Source organism: Xiphophorus hellerii, chromosome 18, assembly GCF_003331165.1.
Source record: "Xiphophorus hellerii strain 12219 chromosome 18, Xiphophorus_hellerii-4.1, whole genome shotgun sequence".
Lineage (NCBI taxonomy): Eukaryota > Metazoa > Chordata > Actinopteri > Cyprinodontiformes > Poeciliidae > Xiphophorus > Xiphophorus hellerii.
In genome coordinates this window covers 33,730,581-33,756,344 of record NC_045689.1, presented here as the reverse complement: position 1 = coordinate 33,756,344, position 25,764 = coordinate 33,730,581, and the positions used below count along the sequence as shown (strand labels likewise).

The window sequence follows — 25,764 nt, the reverse complement described above, 5'->3', positions numbered from 1 at the left end:
TTAAAGGACAACACTGTGGAATTCCCAGTACCAGTGTGGTTGTGAGTTTTTGACCGTCCTGACGAATCTGCCGCCTCCTCTCCTCCCTTAAACACAACCCAAGCGTTACAGCGCCTAACCTTAATTACGTTACACTGATCAGCAACTTCCGGGTCTAGACTGGATGCTGAAGCACGTGAAGCGGGAGCGGCCGCGGAAATTGCGCATGTACCGCATGCAAATAATGACAAATAGAAAATGCAAATAGGCCCAGCCGATGTCCCGCCCCCGAGAGCAATATACTCCACCGTGATTGGTAAGTTCGTTCAGCTCCGCACACAACACTGAAAAGTGCCAATTATATCAAACTCGTGGGCCGTACTAACATTAAACTTTCATATTAAGGCGGGGGCCACAAACTATCGTCCCGAGGGCCGCAGTTGGCCCGTGGGCCGCAGCCCGCTGTGGCTGCGGCCACAGCAGCCGCTGAGCAGCCGCTGAGTGTCACACTCAGCGCTGTCATGTGCTGAGTGTCACATGACACTCAGCACTCAATCCCTCAACCTTCTCGTGAGATGCAAGGTCATGCCCCTCATAGAATAGCACCTCACATCTGCTGGCAGTGGACAATCCTGCAAGGCATGAGCCATTTTGATCAAATCCATAACCCAGTGTGCAAGCTATGGCTCAGAAAGGGCCTGAAGTTTCAGTGAGTCCGCATAGCAAACAAAAAGGCCATTCATCTTTTGAAAACACAGTTGAATTGATATATGTGCCTTAAGAGCACGAACAGGGCACAGATGTTCAGAGGGGCCCCCGGTGTCAAACCGGGCAAGATGGAGCGGCTGGGTACATCCTGCCACCAGTGACACTTTAGGAATAAATGCCACGTCAGGCCACAGTGTGACACCTGAGCCCTCAGGGTTCCACCGTCAGCAGGGCTCAGGTATCAAGAGAGCCTGCAATTCCCCCACACGCTTTGCAGAAATCATTGGCAAAAGGAACGGCGTCGGGTGCGCTGGTGAGCAAGATATGCCGTAGGACGTACTTTTCAGAGCTCCTGCAAAATCCGTTTTAATTACATAAAAAAAAGAAAAAAAACAGCATTAACCACGTCAATATCTGTTGAAAAACTAGAGAGAAAACCTTAGGGTCATAAACAGCTGGACAATCCAAACATAATCATCCTGAATGGCCGAAAAACTGCAAAAGTATAGATATGGAAGCGATGCTAATGCTACAAGGCCTGCTAGGACCACGAGACAGCGGGCAACAGGCGACGCTGACCCACCGACAACCACTGGGTCTGACGGGCCAAGATGAGTAACGAAGAAATGAAAGCGGACATCTTATTGTCACTGAGAGGAGATATCGCTAAAGTGATAAGAGACGAACTTAAAGGCGCTTTAGCGGAAGATTTCCAAGCTATAAGATCCGAACTACAAGCGGTCCATTCCGAAATTGCTAACAGCTCAAAGGCCATACAAGCTGAAATGGACATTATAAAGACGGACGTTCTGGACTTAAAGGGCGGCCTATCAACGTGGTCAGACGAGGTTACTTCACTACAGTCTACTGTAACAAGCTTACAGAAGGAAATGTCAACGCTCAAAGATAAATGTGAAGATCTAGAGGGGAGAATGAGAAGGTCTAATATCCGTATAGCGGGCATTGAAGAACGTCCTGGCTCCAGCTCCCCACAAGCTGTGGCAAAAATCATCAAAGAAGTTCTGCAGATGGACCGAGACATAAAGGTGGACCGCTCACACCGTACACTCACCGGGAGAGGACCCAGGGATCGTGAGACACCAAGAGTCATCATCGCTAAATTACATCATGACGGGGACGCGGCGGAGATCCTGAGGAGAGCCCGAGGCAGAGCTCCGCTTTTTCACAATGGTCATCGTGTCGCCTTCTTCCCCGATTACACGGCGTAGCCAAAGCAAGAGCCAGCCACCTTCACGGAGGTACGGAGGGCGCTGCGGGGCATCAAGGAGGTCCGCTACGGCCTCCTCTATCCGGCCGGATTCCGGATTACATATTATAATGAAGAAAAGGAGTTCCTCGACCCCAAAACGGCTATGGAATACGTCCGGAACAATATTACTCCAATAGAGTCAGCTGAATAAAGGTACCGTTAGCCGATAGAGACAATAATATTAGAAAATATCTCATTGTTATGGCTAACGTTCATATAGGTTTATGGTCAAACCTCTTTATAAGGTTTATGATGATAAATCTATAGATTTCAACGATACGAGCAAATACGCTGTTTTATTTTAGATTCCTTTTTTAGGATTTGCAGGAGTTTGTGCAGTACATTTGAAGCTTACGTGGTTATATTATTTTCCCCAATATGACTTTGGCTTACTTCCCACCTTGTGTACATATCTAAGCGCACCTACTGCACATATATTCAATCTTGGTTGTGCACTTTAGCGGCTCATTTTAGCTGCTGGGGACTATGTCCCAAGTATTCAAACATTGTATTTACCTGTTCTATGTTTTTCTAGTTCGGATCCCTCTGTTCCCCGGGGACCCTGCACAAATTCTTTTTGCAAACTTATTTTGTTTCTGTTATTATTATCATTTTGCCTCATTACTTGCTCATACTCATTTTGTGAGACTAGAAATGCTGGTCACAGTTGTCAAAAATTTGCTTTATCCCTCCCTGTTTGGTTCTGTGGACATTCTGTACATATTCCTTAGACCCCACACAGATGAGACAGTGTTATGCATAAAGGGTTTGTTGCCGTTTGATATATTCTGAGATGTCTAAACATAGACCACATAGAGATAATGGGTGACCCACTTAAAATCGTAACTTATAATGTAAAAGGGCTCCACAATCCAGCCAAAAGAAAGAAAATATTGAATCAATTAAAACAAATTAACTGTCACATTGCTTTTTTGCAAGAAACTCATCTATCTGATACAGAGCATGAAAAATTAAAAAAATCTTGGGCAGATAAGGCTTTCTACTCATCCCACCAGTCGGGGAAAAAAAAGGGTGTTGTCATACTTGTGCACCAGCAGATTAATTTCACACAAACATCGCTACATAGAGACACAGAGGGAAGATATGTATTAGTTAATGGTACAATTGATGGCATAGAAGTGTCGCTTGTAAATGTGTATGAACCCAACACGGATGTGCCTGATTTTATAAAGTCACTGTTTAAGGTAATATTACAGCACAGTACTGGGCTGTTGTTGCTGGGTGGGGACTTCAACTGTATTCTGTCACAAATATTGGACAGATTACCCACTCCAAAAACCCCCCTCTCTAGAATGAGTAGGGTGCTTAAACATCAGATTATAGAGACGGGTATTGTAGACGTATGGAGAAGCAGGTTTCCCAGAACTAAAGACTTCACTTTCTACTCAGTCATGCCTCCTACTCTAGGATCGACTATTTCTTTACCCCAAAGTCAGAACTGCATAGAATAGTAGATATTGAAATATTACCTATTACTATTTCTGACCATGCACCTGTCTTATTAAAATGGAATATAGGACATAGGCTAACATCTAAACAATGGAGGCTTAATACGTCCCTGCTTAACGACAAAGTATTCATTGCATTTATTACAGAGGAGCTCAAGATATACCTAGAAACTAATACATCTACAGAAACAACACCTCTGATATTATGGGACTGTGCCAAAGCATTCCTTCAGGGCCGCATAATATCCTTCACATCTGCGAGGAAAAAACTTCCAAAAAGATTTGGAGGACAAAATTAAAGAATTAGAGCTTAAACATAAAAGACACGCTTCAATTAAAATCTTGAAGGAATTAAATGCAACCCGCAGACAACTAAACAGCCTATTGTCAGATAAAGTAGAGGGCAACTTATGGCCAGAAGGCTAGTAGGTTATTGGCATTTAGATTGAGGAAACAACAGTCCCCAACATGGTTCATAAAATAAAATCCCAAGAGTCTATTGAGACAAGACCTGACAAAATAGCAAAGGCCTTTGCAAAATTTTACAAATTATTATATACAAACACCGATACCTGTAATAATGACCAAGAGCTCACAGATTTTTTAAATAATATAAAATTGAACCACTTAACGGATGAGGCGGCGTTGAACTTAGATCAACCGATTGAGGAATGGGAGATCAAGCAGATAATTAAATCACTTAAGAACAACAAAAGTCCAGGCCCAGATGGATTTACAAACGACTTTTATAAAACTTTTCTAGATCTTCTGGCCCCCCTGCTATTAAAAGCATATCACTATGCTTTAAAATCCAAAACTATGGCACCATCTTGGACAGAAGCCACTATAGTAGTAATCCACAAAGAGGGTAAGGATCCTACAGACTGCCAGTCCTATAGACCTATATCACTGTTGAATACAGATTCATGCATACTCACAGCAATCCTAGCAAGACGACTTAACAAATTCATCACCCAAATCATACATCCCGATCAGACAGGATTTATTGTAGGCAGGTACTATGCTGATAATCTAAGGCGTTTACTAAACATAAGTGTTCAAAAAGAGAGAAAGATTGAATCAGCAATCATATCCTTAGATGCCCAAAAGGCGTTTGACAGAGTGTCCTGGAAATACTTAATTCATACTTTGAAACGTTTTGGATTTGGCCCACATTTTGTTGACTTTACTCCTCTCCACAGGCAGCAGTTAAAGTTAATGGCTTTAGGTCTGCCAGATTTTCATTAGAACGGGGGTGCAGACAGGGGTGCCCGCTCTCACCCCTTCTGTTCGCCATTAGTATTGAACCGTTAGCCCAAATCATTAGAGATGATGCTAATATTAAAGGGATAGAAATTAACAAGGAAGTACACAAAATTTCATTATATGCTGATGATGTATTATTGTATTTGACGGAACCTAAATCAACAATCCCTCACCTGAAAGAGCTCATCTCTCAATATGGATTCTACTCAGGCTACAAAATCAACATAGAAAAGACGGAAGCTATGGATGTAAATGGCACAATTTCAGACTTCATAAAAGTACAGAGTGGCTTTAAGTGGCCCAAGAACGGTATCAAATATCTGGGTATTCAAATACCTCCACTTCTATGTGACCTCTATGAGGCAAACTATAGCAAACTTCTACGAGTCATCAAAAATGACCTGGAGCGTTGGGATACACTCCCTATCTCTCTGATAGGTCGTGTTGAAAGTATCCGTATGAACGTTTTACCGAGACTACTCTATCTATTCCAGATGCTACCGGTGGAGATTCCCAAATCTACCTTTGACACTTTAGATAAAATGATAACTGGATTCATTTGCCAAAAAAAACGACCTAGAATCAGATTGAAAACCCTGCAGTTACCTAAACCCAAAGGGGGCCTCAAACTCCCAAACTTAAAATATTATTACTGGGCTGCACAACTTAAACCCTTATTAGTATGGCTACAGAATAGTGCAGATACTCGTTGGCTGGAAATAGAGGAAAGCAGGTGCTCAATACCACTACAAATATTACCTTTCTTAGATACTCCTGCAAAGGAAATGACAATCTGGACAAAAAAACACCCTCAAAGTTTGGAACAAAATACAATCGGCTTTTAAATTATCAAAACAGATTTCACTTTTATCAAATATAGGATATATGAAGACATTTACACCGAACAATTTAGATTCTGGGTTCAAAAACTGGTCTAATTATGGGCTATCTCATATCCACCAATTAATTAATAAGGGAAATTTCAAAACCTTTGAACAGATAAAAAGTGAATTTGGCCTCCCTAAGACGGACTTCTATATATACTTACAACTTAGAACCTTTGTGACGACACACAACAATTGGACTAAACTTCTTGAATCTACACCTATAGAAAATTTCCTAATGGACATACAAAGGGGAAAGGGAAATGATAAAGTAATTAGTAAAATATATGACCTGTTTCTGTCCATAAATGTGCACGATTCCACAAACATAAAGCATAAATGGGAGACTGAATTGCAGGAGTCAATAGCAGGGGACACACATGGGAAGAAATATGTACTGAAGCACAATTAACAACAAATTCTAATACATGGAGAGAATTCAAATGGAAAGTAATAGTCCGGTTTTTCAGAACGCCAGCAATAACCAGTAAAATGAACCCAACAGTCCATGCTGGAGAAACTGCGGGACGCAGAATGCAAATCATACTCATATCTTTTGGGCTTATCCTAAACTAAGTGTATTGTGGGAGGACATATTTGAAGCTCTCAAGGTAATTTTCAGAAGAAATGTTCCAAAAACCCCCTTGGTGGCAATTTTGGGAGTAATACCCGATGGATTGGACAGGAAGAATGATAGATATCTTCTAAGAATCCTGTTCACAGCAGCATTGAAATGCATAACTATCAGATGGCTGGAGCCAGGACTTCCTACATATAACACATGGATACAAAAAGTTTGGGACATTCATTTGATGCAAGAAATCACATATTCCTTAAGGCTTCAAAAAACAGTTGTTAATATAAGGTGGAGCTCTGTCATACCGTTATTATTTCAGTGACACAATTACAGGATTGCCCTTTTGCATTTGTGTGTTCTCTTGGGTCGGTCTAAAATACCATGGTGTGAACCACTTTAACTCAGGGGGGATTTAATCGTATGTTTTGTATTTATTTTATTTTGCTGTTATCTGTCTGTTGATTCCGTTCTGTTGTTTTGTAATCATTATTACATTTGTTAAGAACACCTACTGTCTCATCTCCTGTTGCCAAGTTATAATGCAGATGATAAATGTCAGTAAGAGACAGAAGAATGTAACTATGAACATGTGTTGTTAAAAATAAATAAAAATAAAGTTCAAAAAAAAAAAAAAGGAATGGCGTCTTTAGTGAGATCCATTTGAGGTCTGCAGATGTAAAGGCCTCAAATAGGGGGGACCGAAGAACCTAAAGCACCAGAAAAAGGTCATATAACACAGAGCAGTTGGGGGGGTACGCAAAGTACCTCTTAAGAACAGCACAATGTCCTTATTTTCCAAGCAACCATTCAATCAAACATGCCAATAGGAAATATCATCCTCATATACTTTCAAGGTAGATGCCTGCAGGAAGGCAGGCATTACTGACCCAGACTCCGTAGGGTGTCTGGGTCAGTATGTCAGAAACTGAACACTGCACCGGATTCTGCCCTTTATCATGGCACCAGATTGCAAAGATCGCCCATTTGTTAGCATAAACAGCTTGTGCGTAGATGATGCCCATCACTGCAAAAATTTAAATCTTAGTAAGATTAAATATCTTAACTTAAAAAGATTTATGCTTTTCTTTCTGACAAGATAATTTTCTCACCAAGAGGCTTTTAGGTTAGAATATTTTTTCTTATTTTAAGTGTTTTTGTACTTTTCTCAGTAAGATACTGTATAAAAGCTTGATACTAAGAAAATATCACTTATTATGAGTAAATATATACTAGAAACTAGAATATAAATACTTACAAAGCACACTTCAAGTCTACCTCCGACCCTGCCAGGTCATACCCCAGCCCATGGAGGATGCATCCGTAAACACAACCTTCTGTTGATATGGGAGGGAACCAAGCAGGACCCCTGTTGTCGAAAACAATCTCGTCCTCCACTGGGACAAAGACCAAAGACATTGAGGCTCAACCCAGAGTCTCCCGAGACAATGAGCATTCCGTGTGGGGCCCAGATACAAGCCGTTCAACCTCATCTGAAGGGGGCACAATGACACATGCCCAAAGGCAATTATTAAGAAGGAATTCATGGCAATGTCCAGGAAGATGGTCTCCTGTGAGGGAGTAAGGCTGCTTTTCTCCATGTTCACTGCCAGGCCCAGGTGTCCTAAATGGTCGAGCACTAACTGAGTATCTCAGACTGCTTGGTTCTGTGTCGCTACACAAATTAGCAAGTTAGTTATTTATGAGGGAAGAAGTGAGTGGGAGATCGACAGACGGATTGGGGCAGAGACTGCAGTGAAGCGGGCGCTATACTGGTCTGTCGTGGTGAAGAGAGAGCTGAGTTCAAAAACGAAGCTCTCGATTTTCAGAGAAAATTCAAAAAATCAGAGAATTAATCTGTACATCCACTATAAAGTCAGTACCAATGCTGTGCCCAAACAAAACAAATACAGGAAAAATGACCCAATTTCAACTACTTAATTATAAAACCCTACAGGAAATTATAAGTCAACTAAGCTCCAGTTCCTGCTGTCTGGATGTTTTACCCACACATTTCTTTAAGAAAGTCCTGCCTGTTATTGCTTCTGACCTGATCCAAATAGTAAACTCATTGCTCTCGTCAGGCGTTTTCCCCCAGGCTTTGAAAACAGCAGTAATCAAACCACTTATAAAAAAGAACAGTCTGGACAAATCACTAATGCAGAATTATAGGCCGATCTCCAACCTCCCATTCATCAGCAAAGTTATTGAAAAAGCTGTGTGTAAACAATTAACTAGCTTCCTAACTATAACCAACCGCTTTGACTCCTTCCAGTCTGGTTTTTGTGCTCACCACAGCACAGAGACCGCCCTCGTAAAAGTGTTCAATGACATCCATATAAATACGGACTGTGGGAGAACCACAGTGATGGTTCTGTTGGACCTCAGTGCAGCTTTTGACACTGTTGACCATGACATATTACTGAATCGACTGGAGAGTTGGGTCGGACTCTCCGGTCCAGTGCTTAACTGGTTTGAATCCTACATAAAGAACAGGGATTTCTTTGTTTCAATTGAAAAGAGGTCAAAGGATGGGGTACCAAAGGATGGTACCGTGGATGGGGTACCTAGGACCCCTTTTATGCAATATTTATATGCTCCCACTAGCTCAGGTTATAACCGGAAATAATATTAGCTACCATAACTATGCAGATGACACACAGCTCTACATTACGATGTCACCAGGTGACTCAGAGCCCATCCAATCACTGAACAGATGCTTAGAACAGATAAATGTGTGGATGTGCCAAAACTTTCTCCAGCTGAACAGAAACAAAACTGAAGTTATTATTTTTGGACCTAAAGAGAAACGATCTAGTCAATGCACAGCTTCAGTTATTACAACTGAAAACCAGCGATCAGGCCCGAAACCTGGGAGTAGTGATGGACTCTGACCTGAACCTCCAGAGCCACATAAAGACAGTCACAAAGTCGGCCTTCTATCACCTGACGAACATTTCCAGGATTAAAGGACTAATGTCTCAGCAAAATCTAGAGAAACTCATCCATGCGTTCATCTTCAGTCGTATTGATTATTGCAACAGCGTCTTCACAGGTCTGTCCAACAAATCAATCAAACAGCTGCAGCTGATCCAGAATGCTGCTGCTCGCGTTCTCACTAAAACCAGGAAGATAGAGCACATAAAACCAGTTTTAAAGTCCGTACACTGGCTCCCTGTAGCTCAAAGAATAGACTTTAAAATACTGGTGTTAGTTTACAAATCACTGAATGGCTTAGCACCACAATACATTAAAGATCTGCTTTTATTGTATCAACCTTCCAGACCTCTCAGGTCTTCCGGTTCTGGTCTGCTCTGCATCCCCAGAACCAGAACCAAACGAAGAGAAGCAGCTTTCAGCATCTATGCACCACAAATTTGGAACAAACTTCCAGAAAACTGTAAAACAGCTGAAACACTGACTTCTTTTAAATCTCAACTAAAAACCCACCTGTTTAGAATTGTATTTGAAATGTAATCAATTACAAATTTATTGATGGAACTTGACTTAATGATTGATTCTGTATTGCATAGTGTTTCTGTGTTTGTAATGATGTAAAGCACTTTGAAATGCCTTGCTGCTGAAATGTGCTATACAAATAAAATTTGATTGATTGATTTACCAGTGGATCTATGTTCCTACCCTCATCTATGGTCATGAGCTCTGGGTCATGACTGAAAGAACAAGGTTGCGGATACAAGAGGTCGAAATGGGTTTTCTCCGTAGAAAACCTCCTGGATGCTTCCCTCGTGAGGTGTTCTGGGCATGTCCCACCGGGAGGAGGGAAAGGAACACCTTGGGATTCCCCGGAGGACCTAATAAGGGAGTCTGGGCCTCCCTTCTTAGGCTGCTACCCCCCAAGACCCGACCCCCGATAAGCGGAAAAAGATGGATGGATGGATGCATAGATGGATGGATCTCAACCTTGCGCTCGCAGAGGATAGAGGGCAAATAGGGGAACAGTGGTAAACACAGAAACTACCATCTTCACACAACCACACCTGCAATCAATAAACCTGAGTGCCAGGTGTCAAGTGTATTGATTCACATGGGTCATTGGCAGGTCACAGGTGACATTGTTGTGAGTAATAGAAGATTAATCATTCAGTGCTTGAAGCATTGTCTCTGGGAAGAGGACCTCGCTGCAGCAAACAGTAAGGGGCAGGGACAGACCACATAACAGACCAATACCATATTTGGAAATATTACCAATGCACTTCGGAAATGGAGGGGGTGCTATTTCTTATATTGTCTGTGGTCTCCCATTAAAATGATTTCACTTTAAAAATGGAGGTGATTTTTAGAAAGCAGTATTTGTGAATAAAACTTAGCCAGAGGATTAAATATATCATAATTTAACTATTCATCCCCTGATTGAAGACCAAATTTTGTTGTATTAAAACTTAAAGATGGAATAGATTTCTTGTACAATATACATTTTTGAAAATCTTTCTAAAAACATTAATCAAGTTGCAATTGAAAAAAAGGTGTATTGTCTCAAACTCTCAGCCAGAAAATGCACAGGAATTTATATTTACTTTTATATTTATATTTGAATTTCTTTTGCAGAAAGTCATTATTGGGAAAACTTTATACATAATTATGAAACTAATATGTCAAGTTTTTTTTGCTGGAGTGGAATAGAAAGCTATTTGGTTCTTATTTTCTTTAGAGATATTCATCATGATTTTTAAACTATTGTTTCGTCAATGGAGGGAACGAAAATTGATGAATTTCTTCTAACATTTTTCATCTATAGAGTCACAACATTCATAGTTTGTCCTAAAAGGAACTAAAATGTCCTTCTAAAAGGACATTTTAGTTCCATTAGTGTATTTTATTTTCAAATGTAGTATCAGGCATTTTTTATATATGTGCCATATTGTCCTTAACTTGATCTTTGTTATTACCTCCACTTTATACCAAACATTTAACAGTATAAAAGAGATGGTTTTAAGAGTTAAAAAAATCGTGCCTCTAATTAGTCAAATGGCAGACTGTTAAATTGAATATTAGTACATTTTAATGTGTATTTTTGACATTTTGAAAATATGGCAAAGTTCATTGAGCAAGCTGTCTGTAGCAAAAAATAGAATAAAATCAGTTTTCAAAAGTAAAGTATTGAAATAGCTTTAGTTTCACTCTGATGAACATGTGTGATTACATAGAATTTTCAAACTGTTGGCAGTTTGTATTCAACAAGTCATAACAAAACACATATATCCAACAATGATTTAGGAAAGCAAAAATTATTTTACTGTACATTTAAAGTAATTTGTTTTGTTGTAGTTGTACTTTTTAGCAGCACAAATGCCTAAAACAGTGACCCGTCCCGCCATTTTGGAGCATACTGTCCCAATTCTCACATTTTTGCATGCTTGTAAACCAGCTCACTCGAACCCTTGTGTGCACTTGACTGAATCCACACTTCACAGAGGGGTGTAGGGTGAGAACTGAGCCTTGAGACAGGGCCTCACATTAGGTGCTTGCAAGGCTTGCCCAAGCTAACAATTAACGATGTACATCGTGTATCTATAAGGCAGGATCCAAAGCCCCAACAAGCAAGCTGGAGAAAGGTTTTAAGATGTATGTCTCGTTGTGGCGTATACTATGTATATATTTCACACCCGAATGTATACTTTTATTGTGAAGGGGAGAAGGTGAGGTTAGAAGACACCAACGGTTGTACTTCATTCTATTTTTGGTTTGGATTGGAAGACAATGAGAATAAAACAAGACTCAAATTATATTTTTGTCTTTTCTGCTGACCTCCACATTGGTGACCCCGAACATCTGTGAACACCTTAACATGTTTTTTAACGAGAACACACCAGACGCTGCCGTCGTTTCTCCGCAGGCTGTGGTTTCGGACCCAGTTTCTTGCCAGGCGGTCGTTACTTCAACCGCCGCTTCTGTTTCTGCTGCCGTTGTCAAGCTTCTGGAGTTCTGAACCATGATTCAGAACCTAGGTTCCAGCATGTGGAAGCCCAGTTCCATCTCCGTTGGATAACCACAGATGAGACCAAGTACTTCCATGTAGTTGCTGTGTTGGATTCCGTTTTCACCCGCCGTCTGATGGGTCTGCTGAGGAACCCACAAACCGCTAACAAATACAGCGCGCTCAAGGAGAATCTGCTTCAACTCTACCAACTGTCAAATGCGGAGCGGGCTGATAGCATGAGGTGGAACATTGTGTACCTACGGTCGGTCCACCGGTGTTTGTGCGAGCGCGCTACTTAGTCACCGCTAAGTTTGCGATAGAGAAAGAGGAGTTTGCAAACATGGAGCGTCTTGGCATTGTACGGCGCTCCAAAAGTCCATGGGCATCTACGTTGCACATGATTCCCAAAGCAGACGGGGGTTGGCGACGCGGTGGGGATTTTCAGCGCCTTAACAACGCAACCAGTAATGACAGGTACCCAATTCCTCACATTCAGGACATTTTGCCCACCTGGCTGGAGCAACCGTTTTCTCTAAGGTGGACTTGATGCAATGTTACCATCAGGTTCCAGTGCATCCCTTGAATGTACCCAAAACCACAGTTATCACGCCTTTTGGTCTTTATGAGTTTTTACGGATGCCCTTTGGTCTTACAGGCACAGTGCAGACTTTCCAGCAGGTTATGGATTCGGTCCTGCAGGGTAGGCCGTTTTTGTTCGTCTATTTGGACGACATATTGGTGGCTAGTCCCTCTGCGGAAGAACACATGGTGCACCTTCGTCAGCTGTTTGTTAGACTTAGTGAACATGGCCAGATCATGAACCCAGCTAATTTGGACTGCCTGCTGTTGAGTTCCTGTGGCTCTAACAACTGATGCCTCTGATTATGCAGTTGGAGCAGTTTGTGGGCAATGGGTGGATGGTGTCTGGCAACCCCTCGCGTTTTTTAATCAAGAAATTCCGGGATGCCGAAAAAAAATATAGCACCTTTGATAGGGAAGTGCTTGCCCTTTTTCTGGCAACACGCCATTTCCGCTTCATGTTGGAGGGCAGGGACTTTACTGCTTTTGTTGACCACAAGCCTCTCACTTTTGCTATGGCAAAAGTTTCTGAACTGTGGTTGGCTCGGCAACAACGGCATTTGTCTTCCATTTCAGAGTTCACCACTGACATTCAGCATGTGGCTGACAAGAATAATATGGTAGCTGGCTGACTGTCCAGAGCAAAGGTTGCTTCTGTGCATTTAGGTGTGGACTATCTCGCCATGGCCACAGACCAACTGACAGACCAGGATATTCTGGTCTTTAAAGCGGCAGAATCCAGTTTGCATTTAGAGGAGGTCTCCTTTCATGAGTGTGGCGCAACCCTTTTTTGCGATGTCTCGACTGGAAAATCTCGGCCTTTGGTCGCTACTAGTTGGCGTCGGCGGGTTTTTGATGCAATTTATTCCCTTTCAAACCTGGGCGTTAAAGCTTCTGTTAAACTGGTAGGGGCAAAGTTTGTGTGGCCGGGACTCCGTAAAGATGTACGAACATGGAAGGCTTCCTGTTTGGCTTGCCAGCGTGCCAAGGTGCAAAGGCTCCACTGGAGCACTTTCCTGTTTCGTAATGGAAGTTTGAACATGTGCATGTGGACTTAGTGGGGCCGCTTCCACCTCCCAGAGGTTTTACCTATCTCCTGACGACGGTGGACAGAACTACTTGGTGGCCGGAGGCAGTTCCACTGTCATCAACCACTTTGGTTGATGTGACTTGGGCATTTTCTCCTCCTGGATGTCCCGGTTTGGTGTGCCATTGGACTTGACCTCCAACAGAGGTCCCCAGTTCACTTCAGAGTTGTGGAGAGCCGTGGGGTTCAAACCCACCGTACTACTGAATACCATCCACAGGCCAATGGTCTTTGTGCGAGGTTCCACCGCACAATGAAGACTGCATTGTGGACCTCGTTGGTGGATAATAGCTGTATAGTTCGCCTGCCTTGGGTTTTGTTGGGCCTACGTTCGGCTCAAAAAGAGCACCTGCGGTTTTCTTTAGCTGAGTTGGTGCTGGGCCAGCCTTTGAGGGTACCAGGGGAATTTCTTCCGGGTCCAGTGGGTTCGGTTGATTCCCAGGGGAGTAGAACAGTTCTAAATGGGGATTCTAGATCTTTTGCCCCATTGGCAGCACATCACTGCCTTCCACAGGTGTTTGTGCCAAAGGACTTCCGAGTATGTATTTATCCGCCATGACTCACACCGCTCACCACTTCAGCCTCCTTACGATGGTCCATTCCGTGTTTTGGAGAGGGTACCTAAGGATTTTTTGGTGGAATTGGGGGGTAATCAGGAGAGTATTTCGGTGGACCGTTTGAAGCCAGCTCATGTGTTACCAGGGACACAGTTGAGTTGGCTCAGCCACTTTGTGGTGGTCGTCCCCCAGTTTCTTTACCTACTTTTCCGGATCCTCCCCTTACAGCTGGTTTGTTCCCCTCAGGTGGACAGTTTGGTAGCAGTCAATCTGGAGATTCTCTTTCAATTTCAACCCCTGTTCCTGTGAAAAGATGTTTATTGTATTTTTGAGTTAAGACATAATTGTCCTTTATTCAATTAAGAAACCAGAGGTGGGGTGAGTAACCCAAATTTTAAAAAGAAAACAATTTGCGGTGTACAAGCTTACCTTGTGTAGAACCGGATGTCATCATCGGACCCTGCAAACTTTTGTAATCCAAAGGTAGATTGGATTTTCAGATCTTCGATCTGGTTTGTAGGGCTTTTAGTTCTTTTAATTTCCCGTTTTCATTTATGGCCATGTCCAGGCCAGCTGGTTCTGGGACAGAGCAATAATCGGAATCTACAGAAGTGCATTCTACAGGTGGATCAGTTGCTCGGCTGTCTGGCTCTTGTCTGCTAACTCATTCCCATACACTGGCTTTTTCAGGCTGAACACAGAAGTTGTTCCATTGAAATAACACAGGGACGGCTCCTTTATTTACCATTCTTCTCCCACCCACCTAAAGGCTGAAGAAGCTGATCAGGAGTGAAGTGAAGGCTGCAAACTTCACTTCACTGTGCTGCATTAGCTTGAATTTGATATTGACAAGGCATCGGCTTCTTAATTCAGGATCGCCTGAAAATCCATTGGACGACGCTGTGCACCGTTGAACAGTGTTCATGGTATTGCTTAAATTGCTTTTCAAATACAATTTTGTATTTGATTTTGTATTTCCAGGCGATTTTCAGGATCGCCTGGAAATCCATTGGAAGACGCTGTGCACCATTGAACAGTTAAATTGCTTTTCAAATACGATTTTGTCTTTCCTTGCTGTCATGGTCACTCAAAGCGGAAGCATTCGGATGTGACATGCAAAAAGCCCATTTAAGAACTGTGAGCTGTGGGAAGTAAATAAAAGAGAGAAATTCAAATACCCGCTGGGAGTGGATCTCCTTCCTAAAGGTGAAGACATCACAGATTTCAAAAGAAACTAAAAACGGGAGACCGCAGATAATATAGGAAATAGTGCCCCCTTCTTTAACGGAGTGCCATGGTCCCATTTCCAAATATGGTATTAGTCTCCCATGTGGTCTGTCCCTTTCTGTTTGCTGCAGCGTTGTGTACTTGGTCTCTGGCAGTCAGTCAGGCTTAAATAGAGCTACATTTTCAGAATGGCCCAGCCAAAACCTAGAACTAAAATTCACCATAAAATCAGAGGGATCACCGAATTAATGCTGTGTATGAAAGACCTCATCACAAACTAATAGATTTGAGAACATTTGCATGGCAGAACCAAGAAGACTCTCGATCTTGAATTAAATGTTTCAAAAAAGTTTTAGTTCAAAGGTAACCACATTTCTGCTACAGCTCCTTTGCACATTTTTTTTAGTATTCCTAGCAGATTTGTTCCTTTTTTTAGATGGTCTCAGATTTTTTAAAATAATTTTTACTCATTTTTACTTTATTTGTTGCTAATTTTTACAGGAGCTGTGTTGATTCTTGTGAAACATTACACGTCAGACAAAAAAAAGTAAAAAAAAAATCAGAAAAGACATTTCTGTAATTAATGGTCAATCCTGGTTGAATTAATTAGAGGAAACAGTTATAGAATCAATAATTATTTATGGAAAACATTCAGAAATCAAATTACAAAAAGAATTATTGCTGTGCTCCATCTGCTCTGGCTTTCTTAACAGCTTGAATTGTCTGAGGCACAGACTTTACAAATGAAAAAATTCTTCATCAAATGAAAGAACTCTTCATGTTGTTATGCAACATTCTTGTATAGCATCTTAAATATCAGCCTTTGCTTTAATTTGCAACATGAATGTCTAGTTTGATTCAGATGATCTGTTGGTCATGTGGCTGGGTCCATCTCTTTCCTAAGGTAAAACTTCAACCCTCTGCAGAGGGGATAAATGTGTCATCATCCAAGATAATGACTTCTTCATCAGCAACCCTATGTCACAAACATTAACTAGCTAGTATGGCTGGACAAGAAATCAATAACAACCATGACAATATTGCAATGGGCTCTTTGCACCTCAGCTTCCGCGTTCGGGGAAAAGCGGCTCAATCTTTTCCGATCTATTGAAAATGACTCTTTACACTGGGTGTTTTCAGGGCTTGTCCAAGGTAACAATTAATGATGTACATCGATCTGAAGCCCCCACAAGTAAGCTGGAGAAAGGTTTTAAGATGTTCGCCTCGTTATACACAGATATGAAGGTGAGTTTTACTTTCTTTAAACTTTGTGGCTAACATTAGCTTTAGCTTATGCTAGACATTTTTCTTGTAAAAATGTGCTATTTAAGTATCTAAATATTTTTCATCCATTCTAACGGACAATGTTTTTACCATATTTTCAAGTATATTACGTGCGTTTATTGTCGTTAGTGTCAGAGACCAAGTAACGGGGGATTTTACGGTTCAGGCTTTTTGCTTCTGAAGCCTGAGGAACAACAAGCCCATAGCTTAACAGTAGAGCAGCTCTGGTGTCGGAGTTCTAGTTCAGCTGACGGTTCAGGTTCAGAGTTGTTGCTTTTAGAAAAATATGGCCGTGTTCCTTAAGGTCTCCGTGTTATTTCGCTTTATTAGTTTTGCATGCTTCTTGTGAAGCAGCACGGTGTTTACAGCAGTATGTACAGGCGGATCAGTAGCTCGGCTGTCTGGCTCTGGTCTGCTCTCTCGTTCCCATAAACTCGCTCTTTCAGGCTGAATACAGAAGTGATTCCATGAAAATAGCACAGGAGGCTCTTTTACCTTCTTCTTTAGGCTGAAGAAGTTGATCCGGAGTGAAGTGAAGGCTGTAAACCTTGCTGTGCGGCGTTAGCTTTAACTGGTAGCGACGCATATTTACAAACCACCGTCTTCTTAATTCAGGATCCCTTGGAAATCCATGAAATCCATTATATTAGGAAGACAGCAATGTTCATAGTATTGTTTTATTTTTGTCTGAAATAAGACTTTGTCTTTTCTAGCTGTCATGGTAACTCAAAGCGGAAAAAAAGAGCCGCATTTGCGCATGCGGTTGTGACATCAGCCCAGCAGGTGCAAAGAGCCCATTGACACGTGATCAGTATCAATAGATAATCAGTCTTATAGAATATTTACTGTACTATAATCCAGAACAGCACAGAATTCTGGAAGACAGAAGAAGGCAGAGGAAAGACGTTAGCTGCTCAACCTCTCATAGTGAGCTAAGCTACGTTAATGGCATCAACTCACTCACTCTGTGGTTACCTAGCAACGGCCTGTTGAGTAACTTGAGCAGCAGCAGTTTAAAGTTTAGCCACTGTGCCTAATAAATGCTTAAAAATAAAAGAAGAACAGCATTGAGTGAAAACTGGCTAAAACAGAAAAGGCCATGATGCAAGTTTGGCAGAATTTCAGATATTTAAAACAAAAAACTAATCAATAATTATCGATATCCACTGATATGACATGTTTCATAATTATCGATATCCACTGATATGACATGTTTCATATCAGTGGATATCGATAATTATTGATTAGTTTTTTGTTTTAAATATCTGAAATTAATGAGATTTTCTGCCACATCATCCAGCTCTACTAATGAACATTTCTTGCATTCTCTTTGTTGAACTACCATCTTGTAGACATTTTCCAATCCTTTCTATTGTTTCAGCTGACAGCTCTCTAGTTGGAACTATATTTACTGTCAATGAGTCAATTACATCAGCTCACTAAGTCCTGTGAACACCTCCTTTGCAGAACCTTACAAGTGCAGGTATATATTTTAGAACAAAAATTACAGATTTTCCTCTATTTGGTCTCTAAAAAACCTCAGTCCCATTTCACTCTAGCTGGTAAATGAATAAAGGTAAAATAAAAGGATAAAAGACTAGAGAACACTAGATTCTCACCAGGGTTGTTAGCCAAGTTGTGCAGCTTCTTTTTAATATCCCCATTTTTCGAATGACTATTTTAGAAATGCAACCTAAACAAATTTAAAATTAATTCTTCACTCTGACACTCCTTGGCACACTTCAACCACCACCTGCAGCACTACGTGACAGTGAGTCCGTTTGTTTCTGAATTAGGGAGGCTCAACACGGAATAAACAACATATGTGCCTAATTTCCTTTTGGATGAGCCTCTTCTTATCTAACATATGTCACAGTCTTTTCAGCAAGAACAAATTTGATTATATAGCAAGTGTGAAAACTGGGTATCGACTAAAATATGTCACTTTACTCCAGACTTCAAGGAGTCAACACATCTGGATATGTTGTCTGACTTGACTGTTGATAGCTTTTATTAGTAGGGCTTAATATTGTGGATTACCCATAATTCAAAATGTAACACAAAATGAAAGAAAAACAAGGGGTTCAGCAAGCCTGAATATTTCTTTTATCAAGTAACATCCGAGAGGAATTTTACAAAGAGTTTCCAGGACCGACTCACCAGGAAGAGATACTGCTCATCGCTGTCAACAGTCACAGAGAGGCTCAGGGATGTGCTTTGGACCTGATGAGGACTGCGGTACAGATCCAGGAAAGAGGTGGCATAAAACACACCATAAACCTGCACACACGCGCACGCACAAAGAAATAAGACATAGTTGTCCCTTCATGTTACTGAGGTGATCTAATAGTACTGGTTTGGATCAAGAATGTTTCCAACTATAGTTTACAAGTATGTTTTTAAAAAGAAATAGTAATAAACCAATTATTCTCTTTAGGATAGTGATTCAATGTGGGATAGAAATGCACACTTGTCAGTTTTTTTCTTCTTCATACCTTCATGACCGGAGTATTGAATTACAGATTGTGGCTTCAGGCTTGGAATGTGGTAATGAACACTTTGGATTTAGTACAGATGGTTTGGTTAAACAAGGACAGGGAGAAAGACAGAAAAAGAAAGATTGATAGACAGAGAGAGATATATAGTGAGACAGAAATAGAGAGAGAGAGAGAAATATAGAGAGATAGCGACAGAGAGAGAGGTAGTCAGAGAAATACACAAGTGAGAGAGACAGAAAAAGAGACACAGTGTACCAGTGGAGCGGAGTCAATGCTGATGCTGCATTCCACCGCTGTCTGGTTAAGAGCCTTGGCTTTGAGGAGAGGGCGCTCTGGCTGGGTGCCACGGGTCTGGTAGTGTGACAAAGCGGTGGGGCTGTCTCCTATACTGGTGTGAGCCCAAACAGCCACCTCATACACCGTCCCCGCTGTCAGGTTTGTGGCTGCCAACATAGCAGACTGTTTCAGACGTACTGTACTGGCAACATTTATTGACACTCCTGGTAAAGATGTGGGAAATTGATCTGTTATTGGAGCAGCATCACATCACACTATAAACTGGAGTAGAATCACAACAGTTCTGTGTAAGAAATGTAAGAAATAGGACAGCTCTTTTCCTGTAATATTTCATAAGGTTGGAGAATATAGATAGAGACATCATTGACCAAATGGTTTATCTATTTCTCTATGGGGACTGACACAGCCATGGAAGACGGTTAATTTTTGTAAGGAGAACTTCTCTAATTTAGCCACATTTTTAACAAAGTCCAAGGACATCTAGAGGAGAAACCAGCCCCAGAGAATTATGGATACTCCACTGTACTTGACAGTAGGCAGTGTTTTTCCATTTGCTCTTCGTTTCATATCACACTATTTTAATCAGTTTTACTGACCTTTTTAAGTTGCTCTGAAACATCAGTGTAGCATTATTATTATAGCGTTAACACAGCTAGTATACGGCATCTTTTGACATTCCCTCTTTTCCTGTCCATCTGCCTAACAGGGAAAGTAACTCTGAACAACTCTGTTTAGCTGTAAAGAGCTATCTCTTTAGCATAGATCACTCTGCCAGTAGTGGGCAGTTACCTAACTCCAATTTTAACTCTTGGTTTCAGTAGGGCATTCTTAAATATACATTTGAAAATATTCTTGAATACAATTATTGGGTGGTGATTAGCCGTACAGATGGCCTACTCACTTTAACTGAAGTAGCTAATGTTATAATGCATATGTGTTATAATGATACAGTGTGCAACAGAAGTATATACTGCTGCTCTTCTAGCAGCGGCACTACAATAGCAGCTGCTGGAAGTTTTAAAGTACAGTTACAAAATCTAATACTTAAAATCAATCATTATATTTGCTGATAAATGTATTTAATTTATTTATTAAATAAATTTATCGGCAAATACAGTGATTTATTTAGCATAAGTTTTTGCAATAGAAGTTGAATTTATCTGAAGACTGTTTTGTACAAGACGTGCTAATTTCCCTCACAACGAAAAAGAAAGACAGCACAGAGGAAGATTACCTTTAAACTCTCCCTGGGTGATGTTGTACATGTGGCTCTCTTTCACATGAGAGTCAAACTGCCAGTGCAGGTTTACAATGTAATATTTGGTCTGGAAAAGAAAAACACATGAGGTCCATGAAACACTGTACCCAGAACACAGTTCGCTTGTTCAAAACCTGAAGGTGATAAAGAGAAGCGCTTACTTCAGACTGGGAGCTGAGGCTGAATGACATGGAGTCAGAGGAGATATTGATAGCTTTCACTACAGGAGGAGGCAGAGCTGCAGCAGACAAAGCATGCATCAGACACGCTCCATTATCAGTCAGATTCTGCTGATGTGTGAGTTAGCATTGGCTTATAGTCTACCCACAGACCTGAGAAGGATCGTATGGAGTCATAAATGGGACAAGGAGGCAGATTTTATTGGAGCTAAAGACATCACAATATTACATCATGTACTGTACTTCTGTTGATTTTTATTTAACTTTGATAATGAAGGACAACAAGAATATTACCAATCAGCTTTGAATGAGCACAGCTGTAGATACAAGGCTGTGAAAAAGTATTTGTTCCCACAGAGATTGCTTGTTATTTTATTAGCACCTGACAAAGGGATCCTGAGTAAAGACAAAAAGCAGTTTTTGAATGATCATTTAGATGAATGAAAATTAACCTGATCTTATGTAAAAACACATTTATACCCATTGTTTAATCAAGAATTAGCTGGTAGTAATCACTTTGTTTGGTTCAGTTTTTTATTACTAAAAGATCCACATACACACTAATAGCAGAGGTAATTTTTGCTTAGCGCTTTTGCCCTGTGGGCTGCCACCTTATCGTGGTGAAGGGGTTCGAGTGTCCCAGTGATCCTACAAGCTATGTTGTGTGGGGTTTCTTGCCCCTACCCAGTCTGCCTTGGGTAGGGTCACCCAAGGCAGACAGATCTTAGGTGAAGAACTAGACAAAGCGCAGCCTGAAGACCCCTTATGACCAGCAATTGAAATGAGGCCATGGAGAAAAACTTCAGCACGGCTTTGAGGCGATTCTGGTCCACCATCCGGCGTCTCAGGAGGGGAAGCAGTACAGCACCAACACTGTGGGGATGGTGTGCTGCTGACCTCAACGCGGGACGTTGTGGGCCGGGGGGCTTCGAAGACTTCCTCAATCCCACTAACATGCCATCCAGTGAGGAAGCTGAGCCAATTGCAGTTTTCTGGCCAATCACCGATTACCAATCTTTTAAAAAGCCTAATTTACCAATTCCGATAAGTTAAGAATTGGTAACTTATCAGTTTTTTGTCTGAAATGTTGCTCAATATATCAAGAAAGTTGCTGAATTGGTAACAATGGGGTGACTATTGTTAACTGTAAATGTGCAAACATGACCTGGTCGGCGGGTTTGTCAGCTAAACTTCTCCCACGGGATAAAAGAAAAGAACAGTGGTTGAGTTTTAAACCTTTGCCGAGTTTAATAACATTGGTGGATAAGATCGGTTTCAAATGTAAAAATCGGCTGATCACCGATCTCCCGAAATTAAGGAAATCGACACCGATAAATCGGTGCACCCTTAGGTGCCCCTTGAATTGAGCTATTAGGTCCCTTTATGACCGGTGTCAGAGTCTGGACCACATTGCTGGCGGTAAGTCGAGCTCGTTTTCGGTGCGGGTTGGACTCCGCCAAGGCTGCCCTGGGGGAGACAAGGGGATGCCACAAGTGGAGGAGTTTAAGTATCTCAGGATTGTGTTCACAAAGAAGGGAGCGGGAGATTTGACAGACAGATTGGTGCAGCGTCTGCAGTGAAGTGGGCACTGTACCAGTCCGTCATGGTGAAGAGAGAGCTGAGTCAAAAAGCGAAGCTCTCTATTTACCGGTCGATCTAAGTTCCTATCCTCATCTATGGTCATGAGCTTTGGGTCATGACCGAAAGAACGAGGCTGTGAATACAAGCCTATGAAGAAAATAGGTTTTCTCCATAGGGTGTCTGGGCTCTTCCTTAGAGATAGCATGAGAAGCTCGGCCATCCGGGAGGGACTCAGAATAGAGCAGCTGCTCCTTCACGTCAAGAGGAGCCAGTTGAGTTGGCTCGGGCATCTAGATAGGAGGCCTTCCTGGTGAGGTGTTCCGGCCACGTCTCACTGGGAGGAAGCCCCAGGGAAGATCGGGAATGCCCTGGGATTCCCCCAGAGGAGCTCGAACAAGTTGCTGGGGAGAGGGAAGTCTCCCCAGCCTTCTTAGGCTGCTACCCCCACAACCCAACCTCGCATAAGTGAGAGAAGATGGATGGATGGATGGCTTTTGCTAAAGTTAAAAACAGTTAAATTATAAAGCGCTGGGCTGTTTTGTACCCTTTCAGTTGAATAAAGTACAAGATATGTGTTGAAGTTTTGGTTACTGACTGTTAAAAAGTCTTTAAGTAGTTAAATATGTAATTAAATGTGCTTGGATAACACCCCACATTTCACGTCTGGTCTTAATTTGTAAGGTAGTGAATTTGTGCAGAACTCAATGAGAAAAGACTGACTTCATTTTAATCTGATTTCATTTAAAACATCTGGATTAGATATCCGGTCGTTGAATGGTGCACCAATCAGAATCCAGTAAAAGTTTAATAAAACCAAAAGCTCCAGTGTACCTGGTAAAATGTTTGTAATGTCTTGGCCAGTAGATGGCAGTGTTACACAACTCTAAGAACTGAGTTCACCTGATCCTGTCAGAGAATATCAGCATACCTTTCTGGGGAGTGATGGATTTAATCTCAGTCCAGTTTCCAACACCTCGACTGGTCACTGCAGCCACCTGGAAAAATTTGGAAATCCATAAACAATGAAAGAATAATGTCAACGTTATCTTTTCCTCTTTGACTAGAACAAGCCAAATCGGTTGCTCACCCTGAATCTGTACAGCGTGTCAGGCTGCAGCTCTTTCACCTCAGTGATGTTCTTGGTGGATCTTTGTGATGTCCAATCAGGAACCTTGTCCTCACTGTAATCAATCTGTCAACATGGAGGCGACCAGTTAGGGCCTTCAGATTTCACCCACACGTAGGAGCAATCTTGTAATTTTCCTGTTTTGGGATGGGAAGATTGGGGGTAGAAGGGGTGTTCCTAACTACTAATTTCCCAAAATACTTAGGGAACATTTTTTGCCTTTAATGTTTATAGTGCTTAAAATAAAAAAACAATCACTAATTACAGTAGAATGGAATTTAGTGTCTTGCACTGTGAAAAGAAAATGCTGAAGTTTGGATGTGACTCCAACAAAAATGTTGGCTGTCAAGGCCCTTCCTATTTTGAAACTCAAAACTTGGATCTTGAAACTTGTAATAATAATTTTGATATTATTACCTTCAAAGGTAATAATATTGATATTATTACCTTCAGAGGTAATAATATCAAAATCATCCAGTGGACCTTGATAATTACTGTCCATGCATCTCAACATTTTGAACATTCTAAGTTTAGATTTGTGGCTAATTTCTGGATATAAGAGTCTAACCAATAGTGTAGAAAAAAAAATCAAACTTTTAAAGTCAGATTTACTGAGATTTTTCAGATTCTGAATTGAAAATTCAGACTTCAAAGGACAAATAACCTGTTGTAAAATATTTAGGCTTAAAACCAGTAACATATCTCATAGGAAATAAATGAATAATTAGTTCATACAGATTGCAAAACTCACTTAGGAAAATTCACTAATTATATTTAGAATTTATTGAAATGCATTTTTTGAACTAACAGGAAGTTTTATCCTAAACAGGAAACTGAACTGTGAGATGTTTTAAATTGGTTGTCTCAGCAGTTTTTTCTGTTACTTTCCTGCTAATTCCTTTGTTGTTAGTTTCTCTGATTGGTCCTCTGCGGTGTCTGAAAAATAAGCTGATTCATTTTTGAAGCTCCTGTCTCTACACTGATGATAGATCTCATGCATGAAAAAAGTACCAAAGTCCACAGCTGTTTGCACCAAGTTGGCCAACAGGACTATCAAAACTCTGAGTTTGAAGATGAACTGCAAAAAGCATTTTGTGCATAGTGTCCTTGTTTGGTTCTGCCATACCGGCTTCATTTACTAAAGTAAATGGGAATTACTGAAAGGGCCTTTTGAGACAAAGTTGAAGTTGGTTTCTGATTGCAGCTTCCAATTTGGGAAATGGCTAAAGGACAATTCCACCAAATTTTTCACTACCTCCAGCAGCTTTCATCTACTCTAGTTAAAAAAAACTACCACACGTAGACTCTTTAAACCTGGACTGGATTACTCTCAACTAACAGAAAATTTAAAACCATTTTTGTGAATTGTGAAACTTTTATCTCACTTGTGAAACTTCAAAAAAGGGAGGTTTCACCACGTTTTTGAATCTGGATCACACTAGAACAGCTCTAATTCCAAAACTAAAACAACTAGACTCTTTAATACTGGACTAGATTATTCTCAACTAGTAGCATAATTTATAAAACCAAATTTGGGATTTGTGAAACCTTGAAATAAAAACTTCAAAAGGGAGGTTTCAGCCCTTCAGATTATTATTCACACTCATTCCATGCAGTTATTTTATATGAGGAAACCCAACAGGTAGCATCCAGTCATTGGCGTACTACATTCAGTCTTTGTTATGAATGGATCCATAGTGAACATCATTTGCATTTGTCTTTCACTTTGGAGCAAAAACTTATAGCAAGCAAGCATGGAGCAACAACAGACACCAAACACTTCCTTTAACTGGACTACTTTCTGTGTAAAAGAAGAGCAAAAAGGTAATACCAGAGTAAAGAAAACAATATTCCAGTTGATGCCACCTCCAAGAACATATCTATTCTGCTCTCCTTGTGTGTTTATTAACACAATTTAGCAGTAAGTCTAACTCCAATAGAATGAACGCTTGAGTCAGGATGCAGGTTCTTTACTTCCACTTTATTCTGGTGACCCAAGT

General features: G+C 41.0%; 1 protein-coding gene across 6 annotated transcripts in view; it reads right to left on the bottom strand.

Annotated features, from left to right (window-relative positions):
• The window catches only part of sorl1 (sortilin-related receptor, L(DLR class) A repeats containing), a 177,394-nt gene that overhangs the window by 15,462 nt on the left and 136,168 nt on the right, over positions 1 to 25,764 (bottom strand). For 5 of the 6 annotated variants that reach the window (XM_032590816.1, XM_032590814.1, XM_032590815.1 and 2 more), the window contains exons 37-42: positions 23,726 to 23,830; positions 23,567 to 23,633; positions 21,040 to 21,116; positions 20,855 to 20,945; positions 19,579 to 19,766; positions 18,986 to 19,105 (exon numbers count right to left, since the gene is read on the bottom strand). In XM_032590816.1, the coding sequence (XP_032446707.1) occupies positions 18,986 to 19,105; positions 19,579 to 19,766; positions 20,855 to 20,945; positions 21,040 to 21,116; positions 23,567 to 23,633; positions 23,726 to 23,830 (648 nt within the window). Of the gene's footprint in view, positions 1 to 14,626; positions 15,457 to 18,985; positions 19,106 to 19,578; positions 19,767 to 20,854; positions 20,946 to 21,039; positions 21,117 to 23,566; positions 23,634 to 23,725; positions 23,831 to 25,764 lie in introns of those variants that run through there. The other variant, XM_032590818.1, reaches the window with a different exon arrangement.